The 21,686-nt window shown below is 32.3% G+C and overlaps 1 protein-coding gene, 1 long non-coding RNA gene and 1 pseudogene across 5 annotated transcripts; 2 read left to right on the top strand and 1 right to left on the bottom strand.

The window, feature by feature from the left end:
• Positions 1-4,837: 4,837 nt before the first annotated feature.
• Positions 4,838-6,015, top strand: LOC146935327 (F-box/kelch-repeat protein At3g23880-like; annotated as a pseudogene).
• A 1,497-nt stretch (positions 6,016-7,512) lies between these two features.
• LOC146935328 (uncharacterized) lies at positions 7,513-14,757 on the bottom strand. Of its 4 annotated transcripts, XR_015030185.1 has the most exons (10): positions 14,564-14,757; positions 14,364-14,461; positions 14,100-14,118; positions 13,525-13,931; positions 10,194-10,285; positions 9,009-9,202; positions 8,852-8,916; positions 8,525-8,735; positions 7,832-8,000; positions 7,513-7,749 (listed from the first exon to the last, which is right to left on the bottom strand). It is a non-coding gene; the product is annotated as an uncharacterized LOC146935328 (long non-coding RNA). The 4 variants fall into 4 exon arrangements; XR_015030187.1 differs by lacking the exon at positions 14,364-14,461; XR_015030184.1 differs by lacking the exon at positions 14,100-14,118.
• An 855-nt stretch (positions 14,758-15,612) lies between these two features.
• On the top strand, positions 15,613-18,294 carry LOC146935329 (two-component response regulator-like APRR2). Its single transcript, XM_085750513.1, has 6 exons — positions 15,613-15,674; positions 16,635-16,859; positions 17,108-17,185; positions 17,274-17,519; positions 17,678-17,818; positions 17,965-18,294. Exons 2-6 carry the CDS (start codon positions 16,842-16,844, stop codon positions 18,031-18,033), a joined length of 552 nt encoding a protein of 183 aa, XP_085606639.1. The 5' UTR covers positions 15,613-15,674; positions 16,635-16,841; the 3' UTR covers positions 18,034-18,294.
• The last annotated feature ends 3,392 nt before the right edge of the window (positions 18,295-21,686 follow it).

The following is a 21,686-nucleotide window of genomic DNA, read 5'->3' on the forward strand; positions in this document are numbered from 1 at the left end:
TTAGTTATATGAGGTCTAAGAATTGATTCACATATATTGTATTTTTTCTACTCTTGGTGATTGAGTATGATTTTTCATAATATTTGTGTTTTCTTAATCTTGAGTATTTTTGTGAGCATGAAATTTGGATAGAATCAAATATGATTTCGCCTGCAAATGAAATATTATTGGACCTTTGGAGTCATTAATATTCATGATTTTTGGAGAATTTAGCAATATTTGATCGGCGAGTTGAGTAAATTTTCGAAAGGAAAATATTGCAGATGAATAGTGGTTTTTGAACAAGGAGACAATTCTAAGATGTTTGGGACCGGTTAGATGTTCATCATAGTTAGGATAGAACTTTATCAGTTATGTGTGTCTTAGACCACGAGAACCGGGTCCGGTTTATTTATTAGAAAAAAAATATCAAAAAAATTCAATTTTTTCGAAAGTAAGAAGTTTTATTTTATAAAAAAAAATTGTGGAACTTAATATACTTTGAAATTTAAGAAAATAATTATAAAATATGATTCGAAAATTAGAAAAAAAATTGAAATTAAAAAAAAGTCCAGATTTTTCTTTCGAAATTAAAAAATTGTTATTTATTTTGATAAAATAAATTGGAAAATATTTTTCATAATAAAAAAAACAAAACTCTAGATAATATTTTTTGAAAATAAAAAAAATTAACACTTGGGGCACTCGTTAACGATACCCATATTTTTCTTTTAAGAATTTCATTAATATTAAATTTACACCGTCTATTTTTCCCACCCTGTGGGTTTCCTCGCGCGCCCTATTTTTTTTCCCAAAAATGCCCTTGAGTTTCTGGATTTTATAATCCATAATGGTGTTTTCTTTTGTTAAAGGGTGAAAAAAATGAGTAACGGATTTTTTCGGATTTTGTAATCCGGAAACATATAAAAAATAGGGCGCGTTACAAGATGTTTCCAGATTACATAATCCCGAAACCACCTAAACACCATTTTTCAAGGTAAAACAGTTCGGATTATATAATCCGAATTGTATCAGCAAAAATTCTAAACATGTTTGTAACATGGATAGTCATTTTAGGTACAATATTAATCTTCCTAACTCTCATCCTTCTGTTTTTGGGTCATTGTTACCTCTCCTTAGTCAAAAATCGGGTTTTTGGGTTACTTGATCGAATTGCTCCGAAACTTACGGGACTCCCCCCCTCAAAATCCAAAATTCCATCGTTTAGACCCATTTTTCATTTTTTTTAAAATTTTTCATATTCTCAGAAAAATCCGAAAAAATTTGCTTTAGTTTTATTTGATTTTTAGAATTTTTTGGTTCTATTTTTATATTTTTATGATTTTATTTGACAGGTTTTTAGCATTTTTTTACTTAGTTTTTTTTTTGTTGTTTTTAAAATCAAAACTCAAAACTGTTGAAATGTGAGAGAGTCTGATAGCTGATTATACAAAAGAATTGTTCGGATTATAAAATCTGAAATAGTAAACATGAATCCAGATTTTAAAACCCGGAATGGACAAGGGCATTTTTTAAAATTTTAAATGGCTCGGGAGAAGACAATAGGGTGGGAAAACTAATTCTCAAAAAGAAATGGTTGAGTAAATAGTCAAAGACCCCCTGAACCAAAAGACCAGGTGGACACAATAATCATTAGAACTGAACCAAAAGAACTGGACACAATAATCCACACCAGAGTCAGCAAAAACATATCAACAAAGCCTGGACAAAAACACTGTAAAATATGACTTCCACACATTGACATTGATCCAAAGCCACACCGCATGCGTTCATGTAATAGACGAACCTTCCTTTTCTAAGGACATGCAATTTGAACCTTCCTTTTCCTCGTTCGAACTACAAATCGGAGAGCAAGCTTTACAGGAATCTCGTATGACATTTAATCTGTTCAATTTACTCCTAGTATTCAACTTCTCTTGCATAAAAAGCCACACGAGAAACTCCTAGATGGATTTTAAGCCTTTGCTTTTTTGTGTGTGTATACATGTCTGTGTCCAACTATATGGTGTATGACAGTTTGTATTTTGAAGTTGTAGCAAATAGCATTGTTCTCCAACCACAGGATTTTGTTTTAAATTTTTTGGCCATTGGTTTAAAAAGAATCAAAGAAGATGAGATTGAAGTGAATAATTCAAGTTTTTCATAATTGCAAGTTCAATGCCTTTTGTTTGAGTTAGGATTCTCTCCATTTATAAAAATAAATGAAGATTGTCATTTAGAAAGGGATACACACAAAATATAGATTATGGGTCCAACCAACATATATTTATTATGGGTCCAACCAATATAGATTATGATACAACAAGCGGGTCCCACCATAATTAATTATTTTTTAATTTTATTATGTCTTTATCTCTTTAAATGGAAGAAATGATGGAGATCTAAAATGGAGAGGATCTTGACTCCTTTTGTTTGGTATGACCACTGAAGACTGTTTATACTTTATATAAAGAAAGACACTAAAATGACATTGCTGAAGAATGGTTTATGATAGCAAGAATATAAAAATATTGTTTTATTCTTGCATTCCAACTTTACTAGATAAAGAGAGATTCTGCTGTTGCATGCTACAAAAACTAATCGATTACACAAACATGATACGAAAAGTTAGTAGTGTTGCTCAAAAGAAGAAGATATAGTAGTGTTAACTTTAACACTAAACTTCAATTTGAGGTATATATATTTATGGTAATAGAAACCAATATATAAAGGGAATGAGTAATGATATTTTGACATCCATTTGATGGCAACTTTGTTGACAACCTTGTTTTTCTCACATCTTATTGGTCAAAAACTATGGAGAGAAAAAAAGGAAGAGAGAGGATAACAACATCATGTGAGTATGAGAGAGAAAGTTGTCCAAAAGTTGTCAGAAAATGGTTGTCAAAATATCATTTTTCAAAGAGAATATACTCTTTTTGATTGGATTTTTACTGGTCAATAATACCCTCCATTAACTATTATTTTTTTTAAGCAAAAAAAGTTTGGAAGCAAAGCGCTAACAACCCAAAATTCATTAAGGCTTTGTTTGGGAGTTTGGAGGGGAAGGAAATGAAAGACTTTGAGGGGTGTAAAATATGAGGAAAAATAGAGAAATTTTTCAAATTTTTTAAAAGAGTAGTTTTTTAGAGAATGATAAATTAATGCATATGATTGCTTTATTTTTAATTTTAAAAATATTATAACTACATAGATTAAATTTGAAGAATTCTTATTAACCCCCCAAAACCCTCCTCCAATACAATTTTTTAGTACCTCCAAATGAGGAGGGTTTTCTATTATGAAGATAACCCCCCAAAACCCTCCTTCCCATTTTCCTCTATCTCTTCTACTTGTTCATTCCTTTTTTTTTCCAAGCCTTCCCCTCCCTTCCCCTCCAAACTCGCAAAAAAAGCCTAAAAGAAAGAGAATAGATACAAAGGGAGGGGTCTAGACAAAAACTCCCAAAATCAAAATGAAATTCTAAAGGAAGAATAGCCATTCCTATCCCTAATAAAGCTAGGGCTTGCAAAATCAGGAACATCATTCCAAACATCTAATTAAAATGAGTGAAAAATTATTAAAATCGATAAAATATCATTATTTAAATATGTATTTTATATTCTAAGTTATAAAATTAAATTAACAAAATATTTAAATTTAATGATCATTGACAATTAAATTTCGAAGAAATTTTTTTTTCTTCTTAAATGGTGTTTTTCAAATTTGTAGATATCATAAAGATATTTATTTATTGGTGTTTCCTAGATTTTCTTGTGGCTTGGAGTCTAGTATTAGACTCTGATTAGGACGTGTCAGGAGTTTTTATTTTCATTTACTTTTGGATTATGTTGAGAACTTTGTTGTTGATGTATTTATGAGATTTGGGACATGTTGTTAAGATTCTGGATTATCTGATATTTGAGATGTTGTTTTTAATCCGCTGCGAGATTTTATAAATCCGAATTATGCATGTTTTGAAAAAATGATGACATAGCATCTTGAACCTTTTGAAATAATTGTTTAATTGCATTAAATTTTACTGGTGAGGTTCAAGGGTGTTACAAGTCTAAAGTGCAGCGTTCTTTTATGCACTTAATATGTTTCAATTGTGTTTGAGTCATTCGGAATGAAAGAAATGATCGAGTATTTAATAATAAGGAAAAATCTATGACACAACTAATCAACAGGGTTAAGCTTATTTCTTTCTAGTGGATGAAGTCTAAGTTTCAAGTTTATATGTAAGTTTTCAAAGTTGGTGGCAACACCCTTTTGATTGTTTGTGTGTTGGTTGGTTTTGTTTTTGTTTTTGTTGTGTTCGATGTATTGAACTATAATGTTTCTGATTGACACATCTTGTGCCGAGGAGAATGTTTGGTTGGTATTTTTAATATAATTTCATTTTGCCTTGTTAAAAAAATATATTAGCGAAAATACGGGAACTCACGTGTCCATCTTTTCACTCTTTTATCACATCCAACTATATTGATATTTTTCAATGAGACCAATCATATAACAAATATATTTTTTTTGACACATAACAAATATAATAATATATATAATAAAAACTAATAACAATAATTTATAAATATATTGGATTTTCATATTGTAACAAACTATACTTATAATTTTCAATTACACCAACAATATAAAAACTATAATATAAATTCTTCTAAAATATAATATATTAAAAATACTTATCTTTTTGAAATACATTCATCCAGTAACTCTTTGTACCCTTTAAAACCCTTGCTCTGATTCCGCTTTTTGATATAGTCACACGCTAGATTATGCCTTTGGTAGTGTGGGATACGATCGAAATTACAACGCCTCTTATCCTTATAAGTTTAGGTAAACAATGGAGGTAATTCTATCATCACCTTCGCGTTGACTCTCTTCCGATGATTTGATTCAAATGCCACCACTCCCCACGCTTCCTTTAGACATCATTGTCGAAATCCTGGGCAGGCTACCAGTGAAGCTCCTCCTTCAACTTCGTTGCTTATGCAAGTCGTGGAATTCTGTGATCTCTCACTGTAAATTCGCCAAGAAGCATCTCAGCCTATCTACCACACGCCACCTATACAAAATGAGCTACACTTATACCTTAAGTAAGTGTGTTTTAACTTGTTATCCCCTTGATTACGTTTCCACCAACGTAACCACTATGGTCACACAATACACAGGTCCTTTCAATTATTATGTTGAAGATTATTATACCGTTGGCTCTTGCAACGGTATCCTCTGTATTGCTGGCTATAATAAACCTTCAGTCATATTGTGGAATCTATCCATTAGAAAATTAAAGGAATTGCTCCCACACCCTTTTCAAAAGAAAAACAAACTGCAAACAACTTATGGTTTCGGCTATGATTCTTTTACAGATAATTACAAAGTGATTGTTGTTTCACATTACGAGATGCATAATGACACTGGTAAGTGTGTTGACAAGATTGAAGTAAAGATTCAAACTTTGGGTACTGGTTTCTGGAGAAGCATTCAAGAGTTCCCTTTTGGCGGTGTCCCTGTTGAGCAATCAGGGCATTTTGTGAGTGGCAAGATTAATTGGCTTGCTTCTAAACATTGGCTTAGAGAAAGCCCATGCATTATTGTTTCTCTCAATTTGGGGAATGAATCTTATCAAGAGATTTTGCAGCCTGAGTATGAAGAGGTTAATGAAGATAGACCTTGGGTGTATTGAGTGATTGCTTGTCTATAATTTCTGGTCATGTTGTTTGGATCATGAAGGAATATGGAAATAAAGAGTCTTGGACAAAATTGTTTACTGTTTCTTACATGCCAGATCCTAGTAAATATTATATTTTTACCAAGGCCTTATGTATTTTTGACAATCACCATCAACTGCTGCTTGAGTCTACAAGGGATTGGGGTACGAATTGGGATACAAAGTTGATTATTCACGATTCTAGAAATAGTACTTTTAGATTTACTAACTTTTCAGACCAGAGTGCTTATAGTCCAAGGAATGGTTCCCCTGAAGTATGCATTGAGAGTTTAATATCACCTTGGTCTTGATGCTAGGATTTAGATGAGGGATATATCATTAGGGCATGAGATTCAAGTGCATTATGCTAGTTATTTTGTACCTGTTTTAACTAATGGTTACTTTATGAATTATTGTTAATTAATGGTCAATTGATTCCCCAAATTGAGAAATTGTAGTTATTTTCCTTTTATTTTTTTGTTAGATGGTTTGTGTTTCAATTGGATCAGATGCTTTATTTGTTTCACACACTTCCTTTTACTGTGTTGTTAAGCGTTCTAAGCAAGATAGTAGTATTGAGACTTTTTAGAATCCAATAGACTTTCCAGTAGAATCCTTTGGTTTTTGATTTGGTGTGTTCACCACAAACCATGTTTCTATCAGTTCCTCATTCAACCTATACCCAATTCGATTCAACCCAAACCACTTTTGATTTTAAAAAAACTTATTGCAATATAGTACGAAATTAACATCAGAATCATCAACTACTTATAACTAACTTTCCCAGAATAGTAACAATAACAATTATATATAATAATATGTAGTAAAAAGAAAGAATTGCATAACAATATGATGAATTGATAATTTTTAAGATTAATAATCATTGTGACAAGAATGCCAAATTTGAGAGCTTTCAATTTTACTGACGTGGTTATGTAAACTTGCAGTGCTATCTAAGGTATAAATTTCATCTTTATTTGGTTTTAACAATATTCCTTTTACTACGTGCAATTTCTAATGCTCATCTTATTTCCAAGTGTTTTGTTGATATTGTGAAAGTTAAAGTTCCATTAATGGTCATTTTAAAGCCAAAACTAAGAAGATTATAGCCTCTTGAGAAAGTAACTGATGTAGTTCATGAAGTGATCGATAAAACAGTTCAATTTCAATCTCACTGTTTTGCAGTTTCTAACTTGTTATTTTAGAGTTCTATTGTAGTTAAATCACTACTTCAGGTATCCCAGCCTAACCCCTTGAGTTATTGTTGTTTAATAGTGAAAATGTCTCAATTTCACAACCAGTCAGTGATTATGGTATTTTAAACTGGTCTTTTATCTTACTCAATGTATATGCACAGTTGGCAGCAATCTTCAGATCCACCAGCAAAGGAAGGATGGTATATAGATGGTAGATATTAATCGTTTGGATCTAATCGATATTTGTGACTGTTACTCCCTGTCCTTGTTTTTTCTGCTTGTCCAAAAGACTCTGGTCAAGTCCATCATAGGCAACCCATAAAGCATAATCACTAGTGCAGAAAACACTTTTTAAATCGGGTGAAAATGACTTTTTAAATCGGTTCATGATCCGACTTATAGGTGGCCGATTTAAAAAACTGTCTCTGATTTTAAGTCTCCACCCTTTACCCGATTTAAAATCATTTCATTTAAATCGGTTCACCCCATTTAAAATCCTTTAATTTAAATCGGTTGATAGTCAAAATATTTTAATTTAAATCGGTTCACCCCATTTAAAATCTCTATAATTTTTTTTTATACACGATTATGGTACTGAATATAATGTAATAATAAAAAAAAATCATATGATCAAATTTCATATCAAACCTGTCATTGTTACAATATCAAACAAATCCAAAGTTATAATATCATAAAACTAAACAAAAGCTAAATATTGTTTCAAAGCATAGTTATTGACATAATTAAATTACATCAAAGTGTTTCCAAAATCAAACTTGCACAACGCTCTTGAACATTTGTCATTTCATCATCAGTAGAGATGGTCCGAAAGGGTAGAGCTGACTGACTCTGTTCATAGAAACTTCAAACCTGACTCAAGAGATCACAAACAGAAGTGGAGAATAAAAAATAATGCTTGATTAGCGCTTACCCCTCATACTCAGAACCAATATCCGGCAATTTATCCTTGCTAACTTGAGAAAGATAGTTTCTGAGAAAGAGTCCACGAACAGGGTTCTGAATGCCATGACACATCTCTACAAGATCCTTAAGAACATCCTCAGCAGGAGCTTCCTTCGATTTAATGTATACAAATCATACTGTACAGAGGAGATACATGATCATAATCATAAATTCAAAATCTCATAAGCAAGAAGCATACTAAATAGGACAGAATAAAAACACACAACTGATACAACTTCAACAGTAGGCTTATATTGATCGAACAGTTAAGGATTTTGCGGAACGTCAACAAGGTGAAAACGTGGTAAGCTTGAGTTTTCTTTGGGAACCTTGTAGCAACCAAGTTACAAGTGAATCAATAGATAGTCTTCAGACCTTAACTAAAAAGCATGAATCAACCAATTCCCCAACATAATAATGAACAACCAACACCAATATTCATGGATCTACTTAACCAAAATAACTAAATCGTCACAGATCAAAACGACAATAAACACAACACAATCGAGCGAAAAAATATTGGACTAGGATTTTCCGCGATATAATATCATAACCATGATTTAAACCTTTACTACTGTCAAGAAGCATAAACGATATATGGACTTTTAAGACATATGAATGAGAAGGAATTGAGAAAGATGTGCGATGGAGTTAGACTCACTTTCTGCGCATTATTATTACCCCAATCAACTGCATGTTTAATGGATTTGCATTTGTCAGTGTCCCTTATAAGCCAGTAATGTTACAATGGCTGTAGGCTTCTTGTGAAGAAATCGTAGTATAGAGGCTTCGCTAATAGTGTTTGGGAATCACAGGCTAGAATGTATTTCTCACTCACAGACCACGTGTATCCTTCAATATAAACTTTGTATCTGATATATATCAAGGAAAATCAAATACATATATATTACATTAATTTAAATATACATGATGAATGGGATAAAAAAAATAAAACATACGTGATATGAAATGAAATGGAACTACCTACCTATATGTACATTGATCTGCCAAGTTTGAGTGATTGAATCCTTGTTGATACTCTTTAATCCAATCCTACATATTTGTGAAAAAATATCATCATTTTGTATACTAATACGTGTGTTATAAGTTATAACTTATGAGAAAGCCTTTAGATATGTTTGTACCTGCTGAAATAAACGGAGATGCCAATCATGTGTGGTTGAAACATTACAATCGAGGAAGTCTAGTCATGTTGCGATAGTATAAGGATTTCCTTTCCAGTAAGCATAAGGTTCTCTGTCTTTCCATTTTACCCTTTTATTCCCCCTTTTTTATATCCTTTAGCAGATGTTCCCAAGGCTTTACATTAATCTCAGCCCTGAATTAACAATTCCATTCAAGATTAACCAGTTAAATAAGAATGGTGGAATTGGCAATTCCCACTCAAATAAAAAACGACCCTCAAACATGGTCAAGCATGCCATCATGAGACGAGCCACTACAAGAAAACAGCGATTTAGCGTCGGCCATAAACCCACTCTAAAAGGGAAAAAGCGGACGCTATCACTGTTTTAGAGTCGGATTAGCGTCGGGGTCGAGGGCAGGCTAAAAAAGTCGAAGCTACTGGGTAGAGTCGGCTCTTTGGCATCCGAGGCTAACGTAGTCTCGGTTAGGCCGAGTATAAGTCCGACTCTAATTGCATCCGAGGCTAATAATTCCATCATCTTTGAAGTCAACCAAATCATCTAGAGTCATTCCAACCGACGCTAAAGTCAACAAAGAAATGGTCAACCAAATCATTTAGAGTCGGCCAACCGACGCTAAAGTCAACAATGAAATAGTCAACTATAGCCTGTAGAATCGGCCAACCGAAGCTAAAGTACACTAAATCCTATAGAGTTGGCTGGGCCGACGCTAGAGCCAACATTAAAGAGAAATATTTTTCTTTTTCGGTTCCGTGCTATCAAACATTTTTTTGTCACGTTTCACTTCACTTGCAATAACATAACAAATATGTTCAGCATAGCGGTTGCTATGATACTACAAAATAGTTTAAAACTACAAAATAACAATCCAAAATGTTGCAACTACTACTACTAATAATAATAATAATAATAGAAGTTATTTATATGTAAACAACTTACGTAAGTTCAATCCTTCAAAAAAAAAAAAACTTACGTAAGTTCAAAATTTATCAGTACATCACAACTAATTAATTACATAATGACTAGTTATATGGATTTAGAGAAGCACTGGAAATAAAAGTTTGATTGAGACAACAAGACCAGATAATAACTGATAACTCAATACTTATAATACAGATAAAGGCTCAATGTAATTACTAGCTCACATAAATGGATGTCTAAAACCTGTTAAGCAAGCCAAAACAACTCCAATTGACTTCAACGAAGACCCAGACAGCTACCATAAAACCCCAATTAGACCCATCACCCTTCAGCACCTACAAAACACCGAACAAAAGAATCCACTTTACTTAAGTGATATTTCAATCATGCCAAACATCATATAATATCCCCAAGAATCAAATATAAAGGTAGTTTCAAAGTTTTTAGATATTGATAAAGTATGGAAACTTTCCAAACAATAGGTATATAAGTTAAAAGTAGCAGAAAATTGGCTACTACAATATTAGTTTTAGAACCTCATTAACTCTCGAACTAAACTAGCATAAAAGATAGCATTCTAACTTATCTTACTAATACCCTTGGCATGATAAAGACTTACGAAGAAACAGCAAGACTATAAGAATAGCAAGTTGTGTCTCGGAGTTACAATAGAACCAATCAAGGACAAATCTTGCTAGAGGAGACAGAAATTGCGTTGGAAAATGGTTGTTTGCAAAAGAAACTGTGTCACCATGTCCCAGAATGCAGAAAAAAGGTTGGATCTAGAACCTGATTGCACTACAACCTTTGATTTAAAAACAGTAACGAAAAGCTTCGCCAGACGCACCACCACAAGCAGCGAAGCGGTGACTGATTTTTGAAATTGTGTTGTTGTGGAGACTCGAACAGTCGTCTCTCGGAAGGAGGTTTTGGGTGCCATTGAATAATATGAAGATCTAAAGTAAAAAATAATTGAAAAATTAATCCTAAGCCTATCAGAACAGAGTGACTAGAGGATAGCCCACTTCTAAAAGCTAGCTAAGAAGTGAAGAGCCTCGGATTTAGGTGAGAATTTTAATTGATAGTGCACAATAGATATAGTATTCAAGACATGCATCCAGCTAGTCAAATTGGAAAGAACTTTTACACCAACAAGAAACATATCAAAGTCTATAACACATTGATGTCAAAGACTCTACTCCTAAGTCAAAAAAGCAGCCAGATTAACGTTGGTTACCTAGCTGATATAACACCCTTGCTTCTGCATAACACATACGTTGTAGTATCACAGCAAAGCAATTTAGCCGGAGAAAAACAGGACATTGAGAAAGAAAAAAAAAATGATAACACTGGACTGACAACAATCCAAGCGCACAATCATAAAATCCTAGATCAAGAAATACAAAAGTATAATGACTCTAGTGTTGACAAACAAGAAATTACATGAAGTGTCTCTGACTTGTCCTAGTATCTACAACCATCTCTGGTATCTTTTTGATTAAATTATGCTTGATATTTGCAAGGTGCTGAAGGATTGTAACAAATTAGCAAATTAAAGTTAACATATATGTAAAAAGGACAAGCATGTCACCTCAATAAAGGCAACCTGAAGGAGCACATGGAAGAGACCAGAGAAAACCATTCAAACTAGTTATCCTAATCATGAATCGAATATAATTTTGAATTGTAAGATACTCGATCAATAAAAATATGACACTTTTAAGTAAAGAAAAGTGACACGCAAAAACATAAACTGATATATTTGTATATGATCCCCTTCAGTTATTTCAAGATTCAAGTCATAAATTAAATGACAGAAGAATCCCTAGCTACACAAAGTTGACTAAAAAAGTGATGGGCTACACAAAGGTCAAGGTCAAGTTGTGATTCATCAAAATGAATCGAGATGCATAATGAATTGACATTCACTTTGGATTCATGTTTAAAATAGATATGCAACAATTCATATCAATTGGATTCAGTTTTCTTTTGAAGCGAGATATGGTCATAAGTAACAGATAACCATGCCCATTATATATGTCAGAGCGATAACAAAGCATCATCAAAATAAAAGAACTTCATGCTAACCAAAATCATAAGAGGACTTCAATAACAGACACCACCATTAGAGGTTTTCCCCACTATTTAATGGTAAAACAAATTTAATTACACTACTAAAGAGAAAAGGGAAGAACAACTTGAGGCGTGGTAAGAATTTCACCAAAATAGATAAGATCAAGGGCCTATTTGTTTGTGCTTCTTTAAAAGAAAAAAAGCTGATTGAAATTTAAATAAATGTAGGGATTAACAATGATAATAATTATGCCCATTTTTTTACATATTGATAAAATAGGGAAACTTTCCAAACAATAGGTATATAAGTTAAAAGTTGTAGAAAATTGGCTACTACAATATTAGTTTTAGAACCTCATTAACTCTCGAACTAAACTAGCATAAAAGATAGCATTCTAACTTATCTTACTAATACCCTTGGTACCCTTGGTAAATAGATTTTGGGGAATCAATCCATTCTAAAATCATTATTATTATAACACAAATAAAAAGAAAAGAATGAAGTCAGTAAGTTGCTTAATTTAATATATATAATTCATATAATGTGCAGTTGACTCGTTCAACAACTCAATGCATACTGGTTCACTAGATTCAACATCTGGACTAACATTTTATGAGCTGATCAATCCAAAATAAACCAGAATTTTTAGCATAAGGTGTAAATGACATAAAAGAAAAAAAACATTCAGAATTTTTAGCACATTAATTAACCAATTGTTTGTCAATAGTGTGAATGACATTGAGAAAGAAAGGCAGCTTAGTTCCATTGGGAAGAAGGTTTTGTAGGATTCTCAAACCTTAATTTATTCTTTCTTTTCTTTTCTATACAACATAAAAAGAAAACATGTTAAGAGCTTATCCCGCACATTACATGACTTGGGCCACTTGTGTGGCTTAATTTTGCCACCAACCCCAATTACTTTTTCTTCCTACTCTTGCACAATTAGAAACCTCAACCTTAGAAAATTCTCTAAAACTTTGAAAATTCACTTAGCAAATTTAAGATAGAATCAGAACTAATCAAGGAAACTAAAGGCGTGTGACATTAGGAAGCGATGAAATTACTTCAATAACTACTTAACGAAACCCCAATAGATTAGCAACACATAAAAAAAACAGTGTTATGAATTGGAAGCATTTGAATTCATAGCAGTAATGAAAATAAAACTGAAAAAATAAATAATAATAATAAAAAAAGAACTGTAACTGAAAAATGGGTCGCCGAACGCTGAGAAAGTGGAAAAACGGGATCATTTTCAGCTCCTTAACCAATATTCAATCAAGCAAAAACAACATGCAACTAAGAGAGATAAATCTTCATTGCACAGAATAACCAACAAGATTAACAGGCATATGACAAAACAAGTTCAAGTTGTCTTCAGAATTCTATCATAATAAAATTGAAGTGAATACATTATGAGTGGAAAAAATGGACATAAATCCAACAAATATATTCATAATATTTAAAGTCATAATAACAATATTATCAAACAAATCATACCTTCAATTTCTTCATCGTCAAGAGGGCATCCTTGTCGAACTCAAACTGCTACTAGCCCATGCCTCTTTCTGAATCCTCTACAACTTTGTTTCGAAGCCTCCAATAAAAGAAAATTAACAACATGGATAAACTTTCTCATTTGGTTGGCAAGCTGGGAAGCAACTATTTTTCACCATACTTTGAGGCTTGAGCATGACTCTTAAAGATCTCATTCGTGACATTTAAACTTATAACTAACATCTCAAAAACAAATAGTCAATTCAACCAAACAAAATAATCAAATTTAATTTAGAATTTTGTCACAACCATCAATTAGCTTCGCAAAGGCAAACCCCAACATTCTTTTGGCCACTCCACAAATCAGGTAAGGTCCCTCTTCCACAGCTTTGTGCATCAACAACTTCTTCCTAGAACAAAGTAACAAAGGATGTTCAATAAAGTCAAACAAGAAATGACATAAAATTGTCATTTTTCAAGTTACAACAAGGACCAATGTATTCCAAATCCAATTATGTAAAATTTAATGACTTTCAATGCTTAATAGTAAATTCTTTGGAACATGGCCTGTAAACAACCTTTATTTCAGAAATAAACCTGTAAACAAAAGACAAATAAAAACAAAAATAAAACTCATATTAAATTAAATTCATAAAAAATCAATTCAAATTATGAACTAATCTAATTCACATTATGAACTAATTCTGTCTAACCTAAACTAACTCAATCAAATAAAATAAAATAAAATTAGCACAACTAAATTCAACTAGGGATATAAAAAAAAACTAAAATTGTTGTAATTGTGAATAAAAATAAGTTAATTTTAAAATGCAACCAGGAACCTGAGCTTCTATGAAAACGCAGCAACATTTGGGAATCAGAGATGCGAATAAAAATGAGGGATCGTGAAAGCGAAGAAGTGCATTCGAAGGAAGAATCCCTTTTAATCCAAGATCAAAAAAAAAAAAAATCAATAAACATTCTACTATTACAGATCTGAAATCAAAAACAAAAACGAAAAAAGAAAAGGGAAAAAAATTACATGTATCTGTTGTCGGTTTGTTTGAGATCTGATGTCAGGGTGATCTGATGAAGAAGCAGAAGATGGATTTGCGAGCAAGGTGGAGATAGTGTTGGGGGAGATGGATTTCACCATTGGAGATAGGAAAGAGGAAGAGAGAAAAGGCTTTTTATCGTTTCAGATGATAGAGAAAAGAAAGAATGAATGAAACATTTTTTTTTGTGTTAGTGTTATGAGGCTAAAAAAATATAAATAAATATAAATAATTAAATATTAAAAATAAATTGTAAGGTTAGCTTCGGCCACTCAGACGTTATGTTTGCTGTGCATACTTTAAGCTTTAAATTTGTGAATAAATTAACGAAAAAATAAAAAAAATTGAGAATTCAGCAATAGAGTGGGTTAGGACGACTCTAATCAGATGCTAGTAGCGTCGGTGTCGAGGCCGACGCTAAAACTTGACTCTATTTAGCTGTTTTCTTGTAGTGAGCAATAACAATTATTCCGAAAACAAGCCACACTTCATTTGTTTTTACCGAAATAAAACAATTGCATTTCATGAATAATTACGAATAAATCATCAGATTAGTTCTTAGACAATTACTCACTATTCAATTTAGTTTCTTTTTTTTTTTAGAGATATTCAATTTAGTTTCTAAACTATGTAAATATAACTATAATAAATAATCTGTAAAATATATAAAACATGTCAATTTAGTCTTTATTCCTAAGATGTTGGAGACAAAATTGATCGATTTTCATATATTTTAAAGACAAAATTGATGAATTTCATATATTTTAGAGACTAATTATATGTATATATTTTAAGTAAAAACTAAATTCACTACTACAAAATATACATTTAACATCAAGGGGGTTTTTGTTTTCACATCAGCACAAAAAATACCTGAAGGGAAATATACATATTGTGGTTTTTTACATCAGTTGACATAAGTAAATGAGGGGAATTCCTAATAGCACATATCATTTACATCAGTGGATAGTTGAATTGATGGGAGAAAAACGCGGTGGCATATTCGCAATTTAGGTGAAAACTTTGGTTCATGTTACTTTTCATATGGATTCTTGGCATCAAGTCTCCAAGCCCACAGCCATATATTTAGCGTGTCAGGTAATTGCTATTTACATAATTATTGGTCAATCCCATTCTGTTTTAGAGTTATGAATGTACCAAGGATAATTTGCATAATCAGTTTGAGTCGTGTGGATTTTGTTCATGTTACTTTTTTCTGTCACTTCTTGAACTTTCCGTCTGTTGTCCTTTAAAAAGTTTCATGGTCTTTTCGTTTCTTGAAATTCCAAGATTTTTCTATCTTTCTCATTGTGTTACATTATATTTTTTGGGTCATGAATGATGAGAACAAACATCTTTCCGAACACTTTATCCAAATTCCTGTGCAATTTATAGTGGCTAATGATCATCTTGGTTGTTTAGTATTACTTTGGCATTTGATTCTAGCCATAAAAGGAGCAATTATGAGTAGTAGCGAGCCTATCAGCATGCTTTCATCACATGTAGGTGAATTTTTTAAGACATTCAGATGAGAAATATTGATGTATAGGAATCTTCATGCACGCAACAATCCATGTTTTAAAAAGCTTTTTCACTATAGACAAAAGAAGTGTCTGCGTGGCTGCCAATGGAATACTTGAAAATAGGAAAATAAATTATTTATGTTCAAATACAATTTGAATTTTACTTTTCTTCATTCAAATAATAATCCTTTAGGCATTTTTTATGATGGTAGGTAGTTGTAACAAACCTTTAGGCTATCTAACATAGGAGATAAATTTATCCCTAGCTTTTCAAGTTGATATAGTATCTAAATATATGCAGGCATCATACATTTAAGGAAAAAAAAAGATGAGGATGATGAGGAGAACATATATCATGCAAGTGATAATTTTTTTTAATTTTAATGTAATCGATAGGCAGGTTATAGGACCGTAGCTATGAGGGTTTTACAAATATACTACACCTTGCTGCTAACAATTAATGGAATTCTTCTTTTTACAAACATGTTTCTCGATTGACAATTTTACATGAATACATTTTTGGGTGATTATGCAGAGGGGGAAGCATTGGCTGTTAGGTTATCTTTGTTCAATCCCTCTATGGAAACTTGAAATTGATGAATGGTGTATAGGGGGAACATGACATGGAAAATATGGGGAAAATGTTGACATTGATGCTTTTTTGTGCTTGCTGCAAGTTTTGTAGTCGGTGACTTCTTCAATTTTTGATGCAGTGACTTCAAACAACGATTGTCTGAACACCATGATGAAGTGCATAGAAGTAAGATTTTGGTTAAATTCTTTGAGCTAAATGCAATTTCCGTATATCGTTATTTCATGCTTTGGATTCTTTCCTATAGACCATATCCTTTTAAAATTAGTGGGCTAATCAAACTAGTTTTATTTGGTTTTTCAGTTCTACTTACTTAAATAGGATCTTTAACTTAATAGACAATGTGTATTTTCAATCCATTTTAATTGTTGATGCGCGCACACCTCTTTACTCTCTGCTTTGTTTTCTTTTTTAAGCTTGGAGCAGTGGAGTTTCTCAGCAAACCACTCTCCGAGGACAAGCTCAGAAATATTTGGCAGCATGTGGTTCACAAGGTGTGTAAATAATATTCGTGATATTCCACATGCATTTACTCTTAATATATGCTGATTAAAATATTCTTATGTGGTTTAACTCAAACAGGCATTCAATGCTGGTGTAAGTGCGCTGTCTGAATCACTGAAACCTGTCAAGGAATCTGTAGCCTCCATCTTGCAGATTCAAACAGATCTAAGTGTTGCTGACACTTCTAAGTGTGAGAGTGTTGTTTCACCACAATTACCAAATGTGAAGGTTCTAAACAATAGTGAAAGTAATACAACATCTGCAAATAAAGTAGGTATTCGCAGTCATAAATGTGAGATAAAAGCTAATCGGAAGAAGATGAAAGTAAGTTGTTTTTCCATTCATTCTTCTCATAATGTTCTTGTTCCGTTATTTCACAATGTTCATTGTTTATCCATGTTGTATAAGGTTATATTCATTTTATGTATGAGTGATCTACTGAACCTGATTTTCTTAATACAGTTTTGGTACTTTGGTCTCAGGTAGACTGGACGCCAGAGCTGCACAAAAAATTTGTGAAGGCAGTGGAGCAACTAGGCATTAATCACGCTATTCCTTCTCGAATATTGGATCTAATGAAAGTGGAGGGCTTGACAAGGCATAATGTGGCAAGCCATCTTCAGGTTATAATCTACCTTCCCACGGTTTCCAAAAACTATTTCAATACCTCATTCAAAACTGTAATTAATGATAAATTGATATTATATTCATATATCTTCATAGGTAATGCATACTAACATAAGGTCTTTTATTGTTTAAATTCAACCAGAAATATAGAATGCATAAGAGACATATCTTACCGAAGCAGGATGATCGGAAATGGCTAAATACAAGGTAGTTAAATATGCTTGACATATATATAGGTACTCTGATTTCTTGTCTTATCTCTTGAACCTTGTAAATGGGTTGGGAATTTGTATACAAAATGGCTTGATACAACACCATGTGGACTGTGTATTCCGTTATGGCATGATGTTTAGATGCAAGCTTGATTGAGATCTCGATTGAAGATGAGGGTCCATCTCATCACTCTTATCATGTAATTTGAGTAAGTTTGAAAGTATACTTGTGAGGGTTATAACTTAAATTTTGTATGTTAGCTTTTTAGCTTCCTTTTTGGCATTAAAATATCTTTTTTTTTCTTCATATTTCTAATATAAATAAAAGAAAAGAACATAGTCTCAAGCTGATTTTGTAAGCAGTATTAATAAAGCATAATTTTTTTTTAAAAAAAGTGTAGATTTCACATCGGTCGGATAGAAGACTGATGATAAATATAATTATTTTACTTCGGTGTCTATCATAAAACTGATGTGAAAACCCCGATCTTAAATTTTAAAAAGAACGTATCACATCAGTGGGAAAAAAGCCTGATGTGGAAATTTCTCTATCACATCAGTTCGTACCTGATGTGAAATGACGTGCACATTCCACATCATATCACTTTACATCGGTTGCCACCTGATGTGAAAAGTAGTTTCCAACTGATGTGAAAACTGATTTCTGTAGTAGTGATTGAAGAGATAATGATAGTTTAGAGTCTAAATTGATAGTTTATAGAATAAATAACAGGATCATCGACTTAGCTAAGGTACGAACGGTAATCATATCTTTGTCTCAGACTAGACTTAACCACAAATTTTGAATGACAATGGACGTACAATAATAATCAATTATATGGAGACAAATTAACATGAAAATGGGGCCAAACATCCTAACAAGCATGCTTCACGAGAATTATTAAAACAACTAGAATGTGTTAGGAACATACATACCAACCCCATCTTCATCACCACTGGAAGAAGTTTCTTTACTCCCCGACGAAATTGCCGCAAACATCCATTCGAAAACCCAATTCAAAAATTTCAAACCCCTAACAAGCAGATCTCAATCCAAACCCTAGCAAAAGAAAAACCAAAATAAAAAAAAACTGTAAAAGACCCTAATCAATCTAAACAACAATAATAGTAATGATTAAACCACAAACCCATATAAAATACCAATCTTCTTAAAAATAATTTGAAAATAAAACATGAAAAGGAATCAGAGTAAAGTGATTCGAAATTGAGCGAACAATACCTCAATCGTGAAATTAAAGGAAGCATCGATGGTAATCTGATGATTCTGGGTCTAATGGATTTGATAAATTTGAACCGAGGGATAGAAACTCGTCGCAAGCTAAAGGATGGATCTCGAAATGATGGATCTGCTGATTCTGGGTGAAGAAATGCGGTGGTCGCATGAGAAAGGGGGAGGCTACACTTGTTACGGTTTCAGAGAGAGAGAGAGAGAGAGAGAGAGAGAGATGAACTTCTTTTTTTTTTTGACGAATAGAGAGACATATGAACTTGAGAGCTACATAGTTGAGTTAATCAGATCTAGAGATGGATTTGAGAAAAGCCTCTGTGTTTCTTTTTAGTTTTATTTTAATTTAATTAAAATACCTTTTTAATCTGGTTACCCCATTTAAATTCTTTCTAAACATAAACCTTGCCACTTTTCTTCTTTTTAAATCAGGTGGATAGCAACTCATTTAAAATGTTTGACTTAATAAGTGTTTTTTGTACTAGTGAATGCAGTTGATTCCAGTGGTGGAAACAGAAAGAGAGATGCTTAGTTGAAAGATAGTATGAAGCAGTTGACCAAATATTTCGAAGATGAGATAGTTGATGGGTATAGTATTCGTTCATACTCAAGGGTTGGATGGATTGAATCCTAAGACTGGAGAATCTTACAAATTGGCAGAAGGGAGCATATATATCCTGTAGTTGACTTGGCCTATGTTATTTACATTTTACAGGGGAAAAAGGTAACGTACACTTGAGATATAGTGACTGCCGTACTGATATACGCAAACTTCATGCTTTATGGTTTTGACAAGGTTGAGGCAGAATCTCACATTTAGTGAAGAATGTTGGTGTCTCTTGGTGGTAGATTGTTAATTTAGACAACAAGCAGCTCTGTTGAGATTGGTGGATTTTCACTACGCTTCCATACCATATTACTGTTATTGAATAGTGCAACAAATTTAAACAAAGTTTCTCTATATGCAAAGGATGGAATTCAAAATTAGTCTTTGACTCTGGTGGATACTTTCTTGATTATGGGTGTCTGTTTTAAGATACCGTTTTAATCTTTCACTAGACTTTTGGCCCGTGCGACGCACGGGTCTTCTCGACTATAATAGAGATCAATAAATAATCTTTAACCCGTAAGATCATGGGCCGATCAATAAACACAAATTAGATTATTAGAGATACAAATCAAATGATAATAAAAAAATTATAAAGAAAAAAGATAAAAAGAATACAAAATTATATTGTTGCACGGGTCAAATTTTTTTTTTTTGTCAAGCAGCCTAGTGGCTAGAGCTCACACAATTTAATTGTGGAGAAGTGGAGTGTCCGGGGTTCGAACCCCGGCCACTGCATATAAAATGCAATATCCCTACCAACTGAGCTAAGCTCACGGGGGTTCGAACCCCGGGTCAATTATATTTATTACTTTTATAGTTAAACATAAAAAATTAAAGCAGTTCATGGTTCCTAACAAATTATTTAGGGTAGCCAAAGTTTGCATGGAAATTAGTGTATTCTGTTTGTAAACGTATTAAATAAGTGTACAACAAATTGTCAAAAAAAATCTACAGAAACAATAGGTTAAGGTGCTGCAGACCTAACAAAATTAATAAATAATATGGATAAGAATTAAGATTCCTAACAAAATATTTTCAAAAAAAAGACATAAAATTGATGCTATGCATTTTTTTAGTACTAAATAAGTGTACAAAATACTTCCTTAAAAAAAAGTGTACAAAATATTGTAAAAAAAAAATGCATGAAATTGGTTCAAAAAAAAAGTGTACAAAATATTGTCAAAAAAAAAAAGCCATGAAATTAGTGCGATGAATTTTTCTAGTATTGTGTACAAAATATTGTCAAAAAGGCAAGAGGATAGCAAAAAAAAAATGGCAAGTGGATAGAAATGAAATTGGTGCGATGCATTTTTTTAGATGGAATTTGTTAGGTTAAATTACTGCTAACCTAATACAACAAATTAGGTTAAGTTGTTGCGCACGTAACAAAATTAATAAATAAGGATTGCTGTAGACTTAACAAAATTAATAAATAAGGAAAAATTAGGTTAAATTGCTGCAGACGTAACTAAATTAATAAATAAAGATAAGTGTATTTCTTAAAAAAAAGGCAAGAGGATAGAATGAAATTGGTGCGATGCATTTTTTTAGATGGAATTTATTAGGTTAAATAATTGCAAACCTAATAAAGCAAATGAGCGGAAAAAAATTAGGTTAAATTGCTGCAGACGTAACAAAATTAATAAATAAGGATGAGTGGAAGTAAATTAACAATCTTACATTTGTGTTTCTAAATTTCTTCCTGTACCTGATTACTTTCTTTATTACATTGATTATATACATTACCAATGATTCTTTAACTTGTGAAAGCTTATTTGAAACCTTGCAATCCCCCA

The sequence above is a fragment of the Medicago sativa genome, chromosome 3 (genome assembly GCF_051527215.1).
Source record: "Medicago sativa cultivar Bolivia chromosome 3, Bolivia_mono, whole genome shotgun sequence".
In the NCBI taxonomy this organism is placed as follows: domain Eukaryota; kingdom Viridiplantae; phylum Streptophyta; class Magnoliopsida; order Fabales; family Fabaceae; genus Medicago; species Medicago sativa.